An 18,232-nucleotide genomic window follows, 5' to 3' on the forward strand; every position below is an offset into this window, starting at 1 on the left:
CTATTCAGTTTGCTAGTTTTTATACTGGAAATTGAAAAATATCAGTGGTCACTGATACTCACTTAGTAATATGAACAATAGATTAGTACAAATATATTCAGATATTAGATTTTATCTTATATATCCTGGTGGACAACTATATTAATAAATTACAGAATTTTAAAATAGTCTTGTTTGGTTTCAAAGCTTTTTTTCCTCTCTTTTGTTCCACCTTAGAATCTCAAAGAAAAATGTAATGAGTGAACAGGCATATGTGTGAATCTCCAATCCAGAATTTATTCTCAAGTAATTATGTAAAATTCTTAAAATTGTGATTTTGAGACAGAGTATCAGAATGTAGCTTTGGCTGGTCTGGACCTCACTATGAACACTAAACTGGCCTAGAACTCACAGTGATCCACCAGTCTCTGGCTCTTAGTCTAACTGGTTTTCATGTTTTTTTTCTAGGTTCAATTCTTTCTAATTCTTTCCTGTTCCTTATAAGTTCAAACATCTCATTTCTGTTACTCTGCCCCCTTTCTGTTAGAAATTTGTTGTGACAATTTTTTTGAGAGTCAATTTCTAATATTGTTAAAAAACAGAAACCAAAAACTCCTCACAGGGAATCAAAGAATTCAGTGTAGTCAAGTTTTACTTTTCTTTTCTTTTACTGAATGAGTAAATTAACCACACACCGACAGTGTTGTAAATTTAAGTGCAAAAGCATTGAAGTGCTTTACTACAAATTACAACCTAGAAACACATTAACTGAACAATTAAAATTCATACAATCAGATTTAGATATATAACAACACAAAGTAGGAACAAAATTACAGTACATGTACAACACAAGACAGATACATGAATTCATTAGAAAATATTGTAATAAATAATTCATGAATTATAGTGCAATTGATTTATGCATAAATATAACTAATTGCCTAACAATCAGTTTATATTAACAAAATCTGTCAAAATCAAGGCAGCCACAGAGTTTTACTAAATTACTGCGACAATGAAAATACTGCAATTAAAAACAAACACAAGTATCTGCACTGTAAACAACTAAAAAAAATCAGTCTCACTAAAGTCAGTATACAGTTTGATATAAAATTGTCATCAGCTACCAGAAATGCTTTAAACAACTTTACTGAGCAGTAGTTTTCTAAAAACAGAGGCACTGTTTTTTTCTTTTCCTTCTTTTTTATTTTAAATATAAAATACTTGAGGAACATTCAAATAAGTAGAAAGCACATAAGGGTTGCTTTCATGTTCATTAAAAGTCAGCTGAAACTGTACTTTTCAGAATCTGTCAATTAAAGTAGTAACTGGTAACTAAATTTATAAAGTACTTTGAAAGTATAACATAAAGGATATCTTAATAGAATCAGTGGGGAGAGGGGAACCCATAAACTTCCCTGCCTTTCCTAGTTTGTATAATCAAAAAGTCAACTCAGTAATACAAACATTATGTTTCTTTTAAAAGTTATGGGTTGATCATTACCTATAAACTATCAAAAAATATTTAATTTACTATTTGACCAAAAATAAATAATACAAGTACGAAAATGCTGCAAATTAACTATAATATTACCTATAAAACTACTGATCACTGTGAAGTCAATAGCAAAATGATCCCTGATATATGAATCCTGTAAAGGTTTTGGTCAGGTCATCTTTTAAATGATATAAAAGTGTTCTGTAAGTTTCCCTTTACTATAAACTTCTCAATCAATTTATCAATGTAAATATAGTGTGAGGAATAAAAAAGGTCAATACAATATAAAGATTATGTAATGCATTCGAGCTCCCAAAGTTTTGCAAGCAAAATTCTGTATAAAGAGGTCAAGAAAATTGTTTCTGAAGCATTTACTTTTTAAGTTTGTTTTTCAATGGGAATAGGGGGAAATATAATAAATAATCCATGTTCCGGTCCTCACAAAATATGGCTTAATTCTTTAAAAAGAAAGATGACCCTGACAAATGCTGTCTTATAATCTATTATGTATATTTTCTTGGGGGAAGAAAAAGATGAGGATTCATATCCTAGTATGCAGGTAACATTAACAGCTGAACATGTTCAATACAGATCTCAGAGACCAAGTAATTACCTGGTTATATATTTTCTTAGTTTTCAGTTTCTTTCAATATATGTAAGCAGTTTTAAAGTTTAGTAGCTGAACAATCACATATTCATGTGATTATTAAACACACACAAACACAAGTGTAAAACACAAGTATTTGAAAAGGTGCACTCATTTTTTAAATTCAGCTGTAAGAATTCCTTTTGGACTTAGAAAAAGTGGCTTAGGAAAATGACCAGAACCTGAATTCTAACAGAGAAAAGGGGCACTGCGGAGGATTCTCATCTATAAAGCAAATCTCCATTCTTTACATGGAGGTACATGCTTTTTACTACCAAAACTCATACTTCATAAACCCACATGAATACTCTGATCCATATTTTTAAAACTGTTTTATAAAAATTACTGGTCTCATATGAGTAGTAAAAGTTAAAATGCACTGCCCAGCTTCTAACTATCCAATTAGTAAAGAGTTTACATTACTGAATGTTCAAAACAGCTTCAGTGTTATATATCTGTAAATCTATTCAAGACCCTGAACAAACTGCAAATTTGGTTATTAGCAAAATGATAATGTATCACCCACCAAAATGAAATCTGTAATTCATTTTGATAAACTGAAAATGTTTTGAAATGTCACAGCAGCAAATATATTAAAGTTACACTGAGGTTTTTCAATAGGAGTGTGTCACAATCCTTAAAGTAGTCATAACATCAACTAACCAGCACATTTAACCAAAATGACCATTCTCAAGCTTGTTCTGTGCACATTATAAACATGCTCTAAGTTGCATTCCAACTTTCTTTTCTAACCTTACACATTAGCTTATTTTTAAATGAAAAACAAAATTAAATTACTTTAATAATTAAATTTAAATTATTTTTTGTTTTTAGTAATCCATCTTATATTAAAGGATTCTATAGCTGCTGGGGTTAACTATGTCAGTTTTTAAAATTTAAATTATATACTTATAACCCCAACTTCCTGCTGAATCAACAATTAAATGATAAATATTAAATTTTACTATACATATCCTTTAAGGTTTTCTCTTCTATCCTGGTGGATGCACTCCAGTGCATTTTGTATTTCATAGAATGCACTGCAGTTTATTAATACTGTATCTATTAGTCACTCTTGGTGCAGAGAGAACTATTTAACTTTGATGGGTTCTTTGACATACTCACAGTACTTGTAGTATGTTACACAAAAGTGTTCACAAACTATTAATATCATATTTCCATTATAAGATGGTTCAACTGAATGGCTAGAATGTTCTTTTACCAATAAAAATGTATCACTTGACAATTACTTGTTTTCCCACATTTTATGCTATTGACTACTAAAGAAAACCTGAATCTTTTTTCACTTTTCACCTATTTATACAAGGATTAAATACAAACTATCAGAATTAATAAGCAACTCTATAATTCTGTCCACAGTGAAAACCCTGAATAAAACTTTTTCAAAAGGCATGTAAGTGGTTTTTGAACTGTAAAATTTCATGTCTCCTGTCAGAGTGAGCATTTGTAATTTCCATGTGTGTATGTAGATACACACATACACATACACACACCTGTGCACACACACCTGTGCACACACACCTGTGCACACACACACAGACATTCTCTAACAGTAATCTACACAGGCTTGCTGCTGTTTCTGCAGCTGCCAGTCCCTGAATCTGTCATATATAACCCAGTGTCTGGTAATCGTAGTTTCTTCTTCGGAGGAGTCTTCAGTGTTCCAGATCTTTCCTTTACCTTGTATTCTAAAGTGCTGTGAGGTACCCCATAAATTCCTTGTGCTTTGGAAACACTCATTTTTCCACTCATTACCATTGCAATGGCCTCTTCCATTATTTCATGATCATACTGCCGATAGCGGCCACGTTTTTTCCTGGGTTGCTTATTATCTTTCCGGTCTAATCCATCTTCAGTGTTCTCAGAGGTTCCATCAACTGTTCCATTTTTAGAATTAAGACACAAAGGAGAGAGGTCCCCATGTAGAAAGTAAGAGTCAACACTTGAGTGAGTTACAGGCCCAGAACATTCTATTTTGTTCTGTTTAGGGAGTATATTTTTCAGTTTTTGGAGAGCTGATCCTTCAAGGACTGAAGAGGTTTTGGAAACTTGATACATGACATCCAGCAGACCAGAACCATCAGGCTGTGATTTTGAAACTGAATTTACTCGTAGCTGAGGAATTTTTAACTGTACAGGAGGATTTGAAGTTTCATATTGAAGGCTTTCATTTTTTTCTTTAAACTGAGTAACCATTTTCTGTAGAGTTAACTGATGGAGGTAACTGGAAGCTGTTGGGAATTTTAATTCTGAGGTTTCAAGTAGGTTGAGTTTACTTTTTTCTGTGCGCTCTGCTTGAGCTCTTGCCCACAAGGCTACCTTTTGCAGCACAGCACAAGTTTCTTTACTGTCTTTATATGAGTAACTATCATTGAAATCTCGAGTTTTGTTTTTAAAAGATGCAGGCTTCCCTGCTGGTAAGGCTTCTAAGTGGAGAAGTAAAGTTTTTTGAGGTATGCCATAAAGTATGCCTGCTTTATTTATGTCCAGTGCTCCAGACTGAATGTCTTTCAAAGCTTTTGAGAGCAAACCATCTGCAAACTCAGCACTTCTTTCCACATAGTCCTCTCTGTTTCTGTGTAGTCTCCTGGATGGATGGAATGAAACGATGGTAAACTGATGTATGAGAGACTCTCACACAGCTATGGAAGGGGAGGGTCCACTCCTTTATTTTACTCCTTGCTTAGGTAACATCACTGCTTATGACACGTTAGGTCTGTGGAATGTAGTAGTTACTCCATATCAAAGCAAACGCTACAGTCCTGGTAGGACAATGTGTCAATGATACGGTGGCCTCAATGGGCAGACCTTCCAAGAACATAAAATCCTAACTGAGTATTTGTAAAAATATTCTCATGATGTTGCTTTTCCTCTGAAAGCTGCTTGCAGAGCAACACTTATAATTTTTATTTACAATTAGAGTTCCATTATAAAAATACCCAAATCCTCCAGGAGTTTTTGTTAGTAGAAACGTGACGTTACCGCTAAACAAGTAATAAAAGAGTCAACCCGTTTAAAGGGAATTTGCAGCACCAAGAGAACTCCCAAACACACATCTCAGTTCCACAGACTCTTTCCTCTGCATAGAACTGAAAATTTCAACAAAGACGTATATGAATAATTCCATTTGAGAATGTTACTCTATTTCAAATGCAACTTTGTAATCTTCTAAAGCCTGTTACACCTGGGACTCCAGCTCTATTACAGCCTTAGTTGAAATAAATTTATCTCAGATTTAATTGGGACAAAAAAGATTTCTATGCAGTTAATGAGAAGATGCAAAAGTTACAAAAAAAAACCCCGAAATCCAACAGAACAGCATTTCACTAGTAATTGTTTATTTAAATTAATTTAGTGACAGTTTTAAAGACATGAAAGGGCTTTTTTTGTGGTGATTACTAGATAATAAATATTAAGTTGTTTGCCACCACACTAAAGCAAAAACTGTAAATATATATATGCTAGTTTTAGAATTAGTAACTACAGCACTTTTAGAAATGGTTCATTCTTTTAAAAATCTACATATTAAAGTTACATATTTCCCTTTAAATTGCCTCCTGAGTATTTCAAGTTATCTCACTTGTCCTGCTTCTTAGTTTGTATCCCATGATTAAATTGATAGTTCATTTTAGTAACATGAATTGAAGTTTGGTGATTGTTCTGATAACTTTTCTTTAACAGAAAGAAAAAAGAAAGAGAAAGGACAAATGAAAATATGAGAGAGACAAACTTATGAGTGACAAAAATTCTGAAGGAAAACTATGTCAGTCCTACTCAGCACAGTATTAAGTGTTTTCTGCAAGAAGGTATTTATATTGACATTGAATTATAATTCCTAGGTAATATTGCTTACCCAGCAACTGCATTTTCAGAAGAAGGATCACATATGGACGACTCTTCAGATTTTATGCTGGTTTTCTTTGTAGAGAGATCTAACACTCCATCCCCTATAATTATTGCAAGAGAAAAAACTTTATATTTTCAATAGAACACCAGCCCTTACATTTTCCTATCTTATTTTGCTGATGTATTAATGCTACAAATCAACACCTATCTGATCTAGTTTTAGGAATAGGACATGACTGGGAAGGTGCTACATAAGGAAAAAGGAGAGGAGAGCTGGTATTACCAGGTGGTAAGGAGACATGAACAAACACATGATTTGCTTAAAATCAAATTTTGGTCACTTTCCCACGATTCTGCAGTGCTAAGTCAACTTGACAGCTCATCCATGATTGTTTTCCCAAAGCTGGCACTTTGGGAAATCAAAAGCAATGCAAGGATGTGTTATGAATGAGACCGAATAATTACTTATCTACTACTTTAAACTGCTGAAATGTTACAAGAGTTGAATCTGTGCCAACATCATACTAAGACTAGATAAACTACAGATAACAATATAGAAAAAACTAGGAAAGCCAATGGCTATAAAACAACTTTTCAGTATTTTTTATTAAAATATAGTTATCACAGATATAATAGTGAGTTTTCACAAATAAAAAACTTAAATGATTCAGAAATTGTTTAAGGACAAGGCCAGCACAGAATGCACGATTAACTTAAAATCTAATAAGAAATAAGGCCAAGAAGACACATCTTTCTTTTTCCTCAAAAACTGAAAAATTAAGCCTTTGGAAAGGAATCATGGAGGAAAAAAAAATACCAGTTTAAAAGTATACCAAAAACCTAATAAGGTCAATCCTCATATTTAATTGTCTGGGGACATAATAAATATGAATGGATAAAACACCATATTCATAGCCTCCTCTGGAGAAATAATCATGTACTGACTGCTCATAATGTACAAAGCAACATGGCAGAATGGCAGCACAAAAAGAAAAAAGGAAAAGAAAGAAAATCACGCAAAATGCCCATTCTCATGGCGCTCAGTAAAAGTAAAACAATCCGAGCTGTACAATGCTACCACCGATGACAGCAGTGCTGTCTAGGGAGGCACTGCAGAACAAGTTCATAAAATAATGGAGCTTGGGCTGAGCAGGTCATGCACATGTGTTCACATATTCACATACATCTTTTATTTATTTTCTAAAACACAGACTTACTACCTAGAAAAGGCTAATCTGGAACTTACTGACTAGCCCAGACTGACCTCTAACTTGTGATCTCCTGTCTTAGTACTAGGATTACAGCTGTTGAGAACCACACCCAGGTGTAGGACTGCTATTTATTAATAGGATTCTGAGCAAGGTGAGATTGAGAACAATCAAGCAGATGTACTGGAGAAGGCTCTAGATGGGATGGTATCTACAGAAGGACCACCATATAAAATTGCTTCAAGTAGAGTAACACCAGAAGAGGTAAGATCAGAAATGTAGCAGAAGTCATACAGGATCACATGGCCATGATTTCAATTCTGAAGGAGACAGGAAGCCACTGGAAGAGTCCAGCAATCTGACAAGATTTCATCTTTATAAAGCATCAGTGCTGTGTGGAGAAATGACCACAAAGGCCTGGTCAACAGGGAACTCCATGTGGAAAGCTCTATGCTGTTTCTCATCTCTAAGGCTCCACAATTTAGTTGTTTTCTTTCTCCTATTCTTCTCCCCTCATAGTCACACTGATTCCTCCCAAATCTTAGGCATCGCCCAGCCAGCTGAGACATAATCTGGACTTGGTGGACCATCATCACGCTAAGTTTCCATTACAGCATTGCTTATATGCATTAGTCACCTTCTAGCTGCTGTAGTTACACAGCCAGCACATCTATTTTATTCAGTAATACATCACTCTGCCTGCAAGAGTGCCTGGTCCAAGTGTTCAGAGTATATTTGCTAAATAAAAACCTGAAAAATTGGAAGAAACTTAGTGTTGAGTTATAGGTTAGAACACTTAGAAGTGTAAGGAGGCAGACAAAGTTTCTGCTACATAAAAGTTATTTCAAGTATCTCGGTCAGTTTACTAATTTAGCCCAATATGCTTAGTTTTCACCAAACCTTGTTATTTCTCATGCATCTAATCATTTGTATTTAGTTAAGGATACTACACCTATCAAACATCAATAGAGCATTCCCTCTGTCTAGAAAGGGGAAAAATACTCCTAGTATTGTCTGAACTGGAAAAGAACAGTGGGTAAGGAGGTCAGCTTAGGAGACAGAATATTTCCTTGATCCTATGAATAATTCATAAATTGTCAAATGGTGGATCCATCTACTGGTATTTCTCTTTTATGTGTGTACATATCTAAAGTACTAAAGACTAATTTAGTAAATAACAACTATGTATTCACTATGCTTTCATGACGATATACTTGAGGAAGGAATGCTTCATTATCTCTAATATATTATAGTTTGCTTTTCCTTCACCTGTTAGTATTCATGCACAATTTTCCTTCTTAGCAACTACGATGATGTAAGCACCTTACCGTGTGTCACTTCATGTTTAAGTTATAAGGACCTTCTCAAACTTATACCTACCAGTCGAAGTGCCAGACAATGGGCCATGTGCATATTTAACATTAGTAGGTATTTCAAATAGTCATAATTAAAAACAGTACATTCAGCATACAATTTATGTGAAAATAGAAAACTACTTTCCATTAAATGCATAAATTGATGGTATCAACAATTAGTCAAATAAAAGATTTCAAGAGATCTTAACTATATTTCTAGACATGTATTTACTCCTTATGAGAAAGCAAATTAGAAATACATATGAGCCAATAGTACATTAATTAATTTTAGGTGTCAGCACACGGTTATTAAGCTGTATTTTTCTGTCTGTTTTAAAACTGCCCTCAAGATAAAACAACACTCTTTTCATTTACTAGTTGCAGACTGGCATTTAACATTACAACTTAACATCCTGTGAGTAAATCCTAATGCAAAATATTTAGAATGTAGGTAACTAACTTTTAAATAATATATAATTAATTGTACATACAGTACTAGCAGAGATAAATTCAAAAGTGGACTGATATTTGAAAATTTAAGCTATGACCATAGTGAACAATTTCTTTGGCATAATACTTTATCAAGCCTTCTGACAAAAAAATTAAAAACTGTTTATAAAATGTCCTCACCTTGCAAATTATTGACAAAAAATTCTTCACAACACAAAATTTTCTACTCTTCAAAAGTCATGTTCTTTTTCATTTCTGATTAGATTTGTTACTCTGAACTCAGCTATATGGTATTCCACTAGCCTTGCTAATTTCCACCCATCTTTCAGCATCATCCCCTACTTAGTTGCCTTTAACAAGTTCACAGCATCTTATATATATATCAATTCTATACTATGTCACTTTCTTATAATTTGCCTGGTCTAAAACTATCAATCCATTAGGGTCTGAGGGGTAAGCTGGGTTAGAGTCTATTTAAGCTTTATAGTTAAAGAGATTTTCTCATATTTGCTTCTTAAAATAATGATACAAAACTGGCAGTAATTCAATAATTATTATGTTAACCTATCACTGGCTTACTCAAGTCTGTATTACACACAGCACATATAACCAGCACACAGAATTATATACAGTAGATTCTTACTGACTAATGGATAGTACTGAGATCAGTGACCTTTGTTCACTGAATCAGTAATGATCATCTAGGAAAGAGTGTTAGCAGCTTCACCAAACGAGCTAAAAGTGACTTTTAATCAATTCCTTTATTGGCTGGATTCTAAAAATCTTAGAGTTACTTCAGAAATGTCAAGATAACCATTACCGTTAAACTGAATATGAATATTAAGTGAGAAAAACATCTGTTAACTTCTCACAATATTATTGGTCTGTAGTTACTATATAATGCAAATCAGGAAGTTCAGTCATACTCCACTATCGACATGAGTTCAAAAGTCTTTGAAGCCACATTATCTATCATGAATATTAAATATATAAAACAAATGATGACTCGTTTCATGAAGGACAGTGAATACAGATGAAAAGGAAACTATTTTATATTGTCTGGACAGAGAAAAACTATTTAAAATTAAATTCCAGCAAAATGTTAAAGTTATCACTAGTAATGAAATTGGCATAATCACTGCTTGACACAAAGTGATGCTAATATCATTAAAAATCCTTTAGGCCATCTTCATCTTACCTCTCTGGCCATTCTTTAACTATCTCTTCAAATAGGACCCTTCCTCCCCTCTTCACCCAACACACTGTTTAGTAAGTCTTTAGCCCTTTTCTTATTTTACTCTTAGGGGAAGTCTTATGGTTTCAGCTGTTAACCATGGGTATTTAACTGACAGCCAGAAAATATTTGTAGCTTCATAAAATCAAAGATAGGTAAAGCTACAATTCTTTTCTATGATGGGAAGTACACAAAAGTGCCTTTGCTGGGTTTGACTGAATGGTCAAGGGACTTGAAGAAGCATGACTGAAAAACTGGTGAGAAAGACATGTGAGTACATGGAAACTACATGGAAAGACCTCTTTAAATGGACAAAGGACATGAGGTTATTTCAATCCCATGTAAATGCTTATCAAAAGGTTACTTTAGCAGAGGAATTCAACAGTCAAGTAGACAGCATGACCCATTCTGTGCAGTCAGCCTTTCTCTGCTCATCCCTATTTGTTACTGCACAAGGGCCATGAACAAAGTGGCTACGCTGGAGCGATGGCTTGACAAGATGGACTTTCACTTGACAAGGCTGGCCTGACTACAGCTGCTGAGTGCCAAATCATCAAGCAGCAGAGACCAACACTGAGCCCCTAATTTGGTGCCATTGCCTGTCAGTGACTTGGTGGTAGGTTAACTAAATCAGACCACTTCCTTCATGAAGAGGGTAATGCTGTGTCCTTACAGGAGTAGATGTTTATTCTGGTTATGGATTTTTCTGCATATAACGCTTCTGCCCACACTAACATCCATTCACACAATACTCCACACAACATCACTTTTAACAAAGGAACTCATTTCATAGCCAGAAAAATATGACAGTATACCCAATGTCATGAACTCCACTGGTCATACCATGTTCCCCACGATCTTAAAGCAGTTAGCTTGATAGAATGATGAAGTTGCCTTTTAAGCATTTCCAGTACTAAATAGGTGACAATAGCTGGAGTACTGGGGAATGTTATCTAGAAGGCAGTATATGCTCGGAATCAGTGTCCAATATATGGTACTGTTTATTCTATAACTAGGATTAACAGGTCCAAGAATCAAGGGGTGGAAACTAGGAGCTACCACTCACTATCACTGCTAGTGACTGACTAGGAAAACTTTTGCTTTCTGTTCCTGTTACCTTATACTTTACTGGCTTACAAGTTTTGGTTCCAGAGAAGGGAGTACTTCTATTAGGAGACACATTAAACTTTCCACTGAACTAGTTATTTTGGACTTTGATGCCCTTAACAGATGGATAAAAAAGGAACAACATGGACTAGAGAAATTGACTAGTGATTAAGAGCACTAGCTATTCTTCTAAGACCTGGGTTCAGTTCCCAGCACCTACATGGTGGCTGAAAATCATCAGTAACTCAAGTTCCAGAGACTCTGATGCCCACTTCTGGCTTCTGCAGGCAATGCAAACATATAGTAACAGATATACATGCAGGCCAAATCCTACACAATAAAGAAATCTTTGAAAAGGAGGAGGAAAGCAAAGAGAGAGGGATAGATGGAGGAAAAGAAGGAAGGACAGACAGACAGAAAAAGAGAAGAAAAAAAAGGTGACTGATCCAGACTACCAAAGAGCAACTGGAAGTAGGGAAGATTACATCTGTAGTGTATGAGATTCTCTAGGGTGTCTCTTGGTGCTACCATATGATTAGAGCCAATGGGTAACTACAACAACCCAATCTAGGCTGGATGACAAAGGGCACAGACTCTTCAGAAATGAAAATATGGGTCACTACTCCAGTGAAAGAACTAAGACCTGCTGAGGTGCTTGCTGAGGGTGGAGGAAATACAGAATGGGTGTTTATAAAGTTATAAATCCATTTACAGAATAGTAGTTATAAATACCAGATGAGGCCACACAAACTACTGCAGAATCAAGTCATATGATTATTTCTGTCTTAATTTATTAAGAACATGTTTGTGCACAAATACACATCTATTAAAATAGTAGGTTTTCTTTTCTCCATTTACCATAGAAGGTAATATTGATTGATGTTAAGATCACCAGTTGATGTAAATGTACATTATTATATTTAAGTTATGAGAAGCTAAAAGACTAATCATTGTTTGGTGTTTCTTACTGTATTCAATTTGCTGAAATTTATTTAGGATTTTGAACTTAATGTTTAAGCTTCATTTTTCCTTTATTTTTGCCATCCTTTCTTATTTGCAACTCTAAGTTTGTCATATAACAAGGCTCATGTTCTAGCCTGTAGAATGCTAAATTGCTTCTGTAAAATGAGAGGAGATATAAAATATAGACATCAAATAAAAATTTAAAAAAGCCTGTGCTTACAATGTACAAAAGTCAAAGTACAGATACATATTTTTCTTAAGCCTTATATTGCAGCTTTATTTTACCCTTCTAATAGACTAAAAACTTAATATTTCTTATAAACACAACTAACATAGTCTAAAATTAGTGACCAAATAAAAGGCATTACTTCTCTGCTTCAATATTGATGGATCTCACACACTGTCATGATGTGGGAGTCCCCTCTGTATGCTGTGATTACCACTGATGAATAAAGAAACTGCTTGGCCTATTGATAGGGGAGAACTTAGGTAGGTGGGGAGGACAAGACTGAATTCTGGGAGAAAGAAGGATGGAGTTAGAGGGATGCCATGGATCGCTGCTGGAGATAGATGTGCCGAAACTTTGCTGGTAGGCTACAACCTCGTGGTGATGCACAAATTAATAAAAATGGGTTAAATTAAGATGTAAGAGCTAACCAGTAAGAAGCTAGAGCTAATGGGCCAAACAATGATTTAATTAATACAGTTTCTGTGTGATTATTTCAGTTCTGGGTAGCTGGGGTGAACAAGTGGCCCCTCCTGCAACACTGTCGTCTCCTCTAAACAATGACCATGATATGCTCACCCTTAAAGTCCTAACGCCACTTCAACAATACCTTTCTTTTCACAGTTACAAGAAGTAGCATGATCCCTAAACCATGCCGATAAAAGCTGTTTGTTCTCTCATCTCCAGATAAGCTGTTTATCTGGTATCCCCCCCACACTGTCTTTCTTCTGTGAAGTCACAGATACAGTACACATGAACCCTTCTTTATATAAATGCAGCATGGTATAAATGAAAACGTATTGCTGTTATGCTTAGTTATGTGAGTGTAGTGTATTTATCACAGGTAGAACTTCCCCTTTCTCAGTCATATCATAAAAAACTGGATGAAAGGGGGACCTGGAGAGATGGCTTAGCAGTTTCAAGCATCTGATGCTCTAAAGAGGACCTAGTTTGGGTCTCAATAACCACATAATGGCTTACAACCATCTGTAGCTCTAGTTCCAGAGAATCCAATACTCTCTTCTGACTTCTGAAGTCACATGGCATGCATGTGGTATACTGACATACATGTAGGGAAAACATTCATACATATAAAAAATAAATCTAAAAAATAAATAACAAAAACTTACTGGATGGTAAACCATCTATTTCTCATTTCAATGTAGAAACAAAAGAACAAATACTAAATTAATGTCTAGAAAATAATTCTTTCTCATAGTATCTCTTTATATATATATATGTCCTTTATTTTTATGTTGGATATAGAGATACTTAACCATTATGAAAACACAAAACATCAAATTTTCTCTTATAAACTATGTAGTACAGGGGCCTGGAGAGATGGCTCAGTGGTTAAGACCATATACTATTTTTCCAGAGGACCTAGGTTTGCATCTCAGAACCCACATTTAACAGGCTCACAACTGTGTGTAAGGTCAGCTTAGATATTTGACTCCTCCTCTGGCCTCCCTGGGCACCTTCACTCATGTGCACTAGCACCAAACACACATAACTCTTAAAAATGTAAATGTACACTTTTTAATCTCTAGCCATATAAATGAATCAAGGAAAGTTGACTTCCCATTTGAACATAAAACATCCATGCTTAAATGTTTTAAAACAAAAACAGTAAGTATCATATGCTAAACAAACAACGTACCTTGCTGAGCGGTTTGCTCTTGCGTTCGAGTCACAGTGAGGTCTAAGGGGCCTTCCTGCTCATCCTGAATGCAGTGCTCTGCTTGGTTCATTTGGATACTTTTATATACGAGACTTGCTCCAATCGAACCATTTCTATTTTCTTGAATTTTACCACTTTTTGAAATGTACTCAATGGCAAACTGACGTATCATCTTTTTCATTAATTCCTGAGCAACTAAGGGAATGTTAGGATCACAGTTCTGAGGAAGATCTGGGAAAGAAACAAACACAGTATCATTAGAAGGCAAATACAAACAACCAAGGAGTTTTACAAGAAAATTACATTAGCACTATCTACAAGCAATCCACAGTGGCCAGCAGTCTCTGTGTCTTAGAAATGGCAACTATGTAGATGCAGTTTTGCATTTCTGTCAAAAGTCACTTTTTAAAAAATTCATTTATTTCTACCCAAAAACAAAAGTACAGATCAAAGGATTAGTCATCGAAGCAGGAGTTACCTCCACAGTTAAATGTTCAAACATTCTATTAGATATTAAGATTAAGTTTAGTATTCAAATACAAACTTTATATATGAGCCAAGGGTAGGCCATGTACAACATATATCAGTGACTAAGAAGACATCTGAACTGTTTGAACTCTCTACCAATGTTTTCTTAACACTCTGTCAAACGTGCTTCATATATTACTCTGAAGGTCATCAATGATTTATATTCTTTTACATAGAGAAATTATCACTATCAAGAACATCAAGCAAGTACAGTAGCACAGACAGCAGCAATATAGATTCAAGATTTACTAATATTCTATCACAATTGCTTTCTTTTCTTAAATTTGTGAAGCCACTGAAAACAAGCTATCTAGAACTAGGGTATTTCACTTATTAAAAAAACTCACAACCGGGTGATGGTGGCACACGCCTTTAATCCCAGCACTCGGGAGGCGGATCTCTGTGAGTTCGAGACCAGCCTGGTCTACTGGTCTACAGAGCTAGTTCCAGGACAGGCTCCAAAGCCACAGAGAAACCCTGTCTCGAAAAACCAAAAAAAAAAAAAAAACAAAAAAAAAAAAAACAAAAAAAAAACCTCACAACAAACTTCTATAAAAGGGTGGTATTAGTTATTACTGGAGATCTTGATCCTACAAAACAGGTTGATCTGCTACAACCTTAGTAGTTTCACAAAGACACAGGCACACACACACATGCATACTACAAAAATAGACATACACCCTCTTCTTGTAGAACCCGTAAAAAAAAAAAATCAAATGACTTTACTGTATCAAGTTTAGGAGAATGGCAGGTCATCCATAAACATTGAGTAACATCAAGACACTTTGGCCTAGTAGTAACCTTTTTTTACAAATAGATCTGGCCTCATTTGATTCCCATTATTTGCTCTAGTTTTCAGAGGTAGGAAGAATGAAAAGCTGTGAAAGATTATTGAGCACACTTGGGAAGGCTTCCTGTTTCTTCCAAACAGACCTGTTAGTAAATGTGACCTGTTATCAGAGGTTTTAGTTTGTAAGAATAAGAGAAGCAAACAGACATAGACTGAGTGGTATTTTATATATCAGAGTTAAAATGGCAAGTAAGTTTTCACACTTGAAATGATAATATACAAGCTCCAGTGGCTATATGCTTCCTAATTAAAGCAAAATAAACAGTTTCTTCATTGGATACAAAAATTACCAAGACAATTAATTATTACCTTAATGAAAACTGGAAGGTTTCTATAAAAATTCATTTTTAAAAATTAAATTTTGCTTCACATTATCTGTTTTTAAGATGGTGGTTTTACAGTCAAGTATTTTTGTATAAAATCCCTGCAGTCTATTGGTTAGTGTCACTCACCAGTTCACAATGATTAAATTTACCACAGAAAAAAAACAAAAACAATTCAGTTTATTGAACAACTAGATCACATCTGAGTTTAAAGCTAAGTTTAGATTCTGTTCTATTCATTAAGTCACATTTTGTCCCATTATGGTGTACTATGGAATATGTACAAGTGAGAGGGCGTAAGAGAAAGACATTTTTCAGCTGTTCAATAGTTAATATTACTCTGAAGATGCTTGTGCAACCGTTATAACTCCAAAACAAAAAGTGTAACTTAAGATCTATATAAGCAAGCTTAAACTCAGGTTTATGGGCAAGTATCATCTGAAAGGATATGCAGATTATATTGTTAATACCAAAGATGCGATGAGAAAAACCACTAACCCAAATCATCATGGCCAAATTAATTAAAGCAGACAAAGCAAGCTTTTTCATTTGTGTACATGGGCTGCCTCTCCCTAAGTTGGGGGGAGGGTTGAGGGGATCAGCATTAGAGATGAAGAAGACAAGGCTTTTGTAGCTCAGGGATAGGTGTTTTTCAAATGGAGGGTTTAGTGGGCAAGACAGGAGGGGTTACAGAAGCAGAATATAAGCATAACAAGTTAGTATTAATGACTTGAAACAAAGACACAGTTGCAAGGTGGGCCTAACAAGGTAGTCATAGGTGGCTATATAACTTTTTGAAACAAAGATAGGGTTTCAAAATGGTTAAGAATAACTTTTTGAAGTAAAGGTATGATTGCCATTCCTGGAACAGTCATTACAGAATCATTTGTAGTTAAGGTTACGGGTGGGAGATAGCCCAATCCTTGAGAAACAAGTTTAATCATGCTGTTTTATATATGAAGTATGCAGTCAGGGATTCTAGCTTTAAGGTAATATAGCAGTGACGGTCTAGAGAGCAGTCCTCCACATGTACTGAGGAAAAAATGTTATCTGGATAGAAAAGAAAGAAGGTTGCCACCCAGAAAAGGGTTTACTGCCCAAGATGGACTTACTAATTTTTTGCCTAATTTTTTTCATTTTTCAAAGCTAACTAAACAAAAACTTAAAGCATATTTCATTGCTAGCTGACTCAAGATAGCTGTCAATGATTTCTGTACTGTCTGGTATTCCAGTGTCATGTAGTTCACTCTATATTATAATATGGTAGCTGAGGTGATTAACAGTATACCATGGAAGTACGTTTCTAGACATAGTTTATAAATGACGGAGCTCTCCATCTCACACAACTGCTCATATTCTTACTCCCCATCACTCATACTCTGACCTCACTCTGTCTTATCTAGCCTCTTCCATTTTATTTCTCTCTTCAGAAGAGTGAGCAGCCCCCATGGGAGGCTCACAAGAAAAAGCACCCTTATAAAAGTCAATAGTTTACTTCCTGGAAGTTTATATTCCACATTAACAAAATCTTAAAAGGCTGATATCTCAGTTGATTCTCAATTGCAGCCTTGTGAAGAACCGTGAGTCAAATCCATTCAATAGAGTCATTTTCAGATTTGTGATCCAGATAAAATGTGAATGAATATATCTTTATAGTTTTAAACAGCCAAATTTCGGAGGTAATTTGTCATAAAATAAATACTGTAGTTTATGTTACATATTAGTGGGATGCTATTTTAATAAAAGATTAAAGTAGTGACTTTTGAACCAGACCATGAACTAAGAAGTGATTCTAATGAAAACCTAAAATAGCCTCAAGAGTAAAGTAAGTAGGAAAACTAGGAAGTGATACTAGAAACCAGATAAATAAATATATAGTTATTATGTAATGGCAGATCTATTTTGTGTACAGTAACTTCCAAAGTCAAAATAAAAAAGACCTAATGTTGAAGATCTACTGGGGAAATTTCTAATAGAAGTACTTTGGTTTGTTCTTGCTAGTTAAATTAAAATGAAAATGGAGATAAATAAAAGGAAGAAATGTTTAAAATAAATGCTCTCAAGCCATGGCTATTTAAAAATTCTCATACTTAATCTATCTCTATATATGTATATATACACAAGTATATATACACATATACATATTCACATACACACACGCAGAGAGAGAGAGAGAGAGAGAGAGAGAGAGAGAGAGAGAGAGAGAGAGAGAGAGAGAGAGAGAGAGAGAGATTCAGAAAGATCACATGAGAAAACTACTAGAAACTTACACTTGGGACACTAGTTTCATGCTGCTGAATGCTGTGGGCTTCCTATA

At 34.8% G+C, this 18,232-nt stretch overlaps 1 protein-coding gene across 6 annotated transcripts in view; it reads right to left on the reverse strand.

The window, feature by feature from the left end:
- Window positions 1-18,232, reverse strand: part of Lcorl (ligand dependent nuclear receptor corepressor like) — a 151,468-nt gene that overhangs the window by 28,507 nt on the left and 104,729 nt on the right. For 2 of the 6 annotated variants that reach the window (XM_057773244.1, XM_057773240.1), the window contains exons 5-6: window positions 14,194-14,445; window positions 5,998-6,091 (exon numbers count right to left, since the gene is read on the reverse strand). In XM_057773244.1, the coding sequence (XP_057629227.1) occupies window positions 5,998-6,091; window positions 14,194-14,445 (346 nt within the window). Of the gene's footprint in view, window positions 1-724; window positions 4,732-5,997; window positions 6,116-14,193; window positions 14,446-18,232 lie in introns of those variants that run through there. The other 4 variants (XM_057773242.1, XM_057773241.1, XM_057773243.1 and 1 more) reach the window with 4 other exon arrangements.

Source organism: Chionomys nivalis, chromosome 6 (assembly GCF_950005125.1).
Source record: "Chionomys nivalis chromosome 6, mChiNiv1.1, whole genome shotgun sequence".
Classification (NCBI taxonomy): Eukaryota; Metazoa; Chordata; class Mammalia; order Rodentia; family Cricetidae; genus Chionomys; species Chionomys nivalis.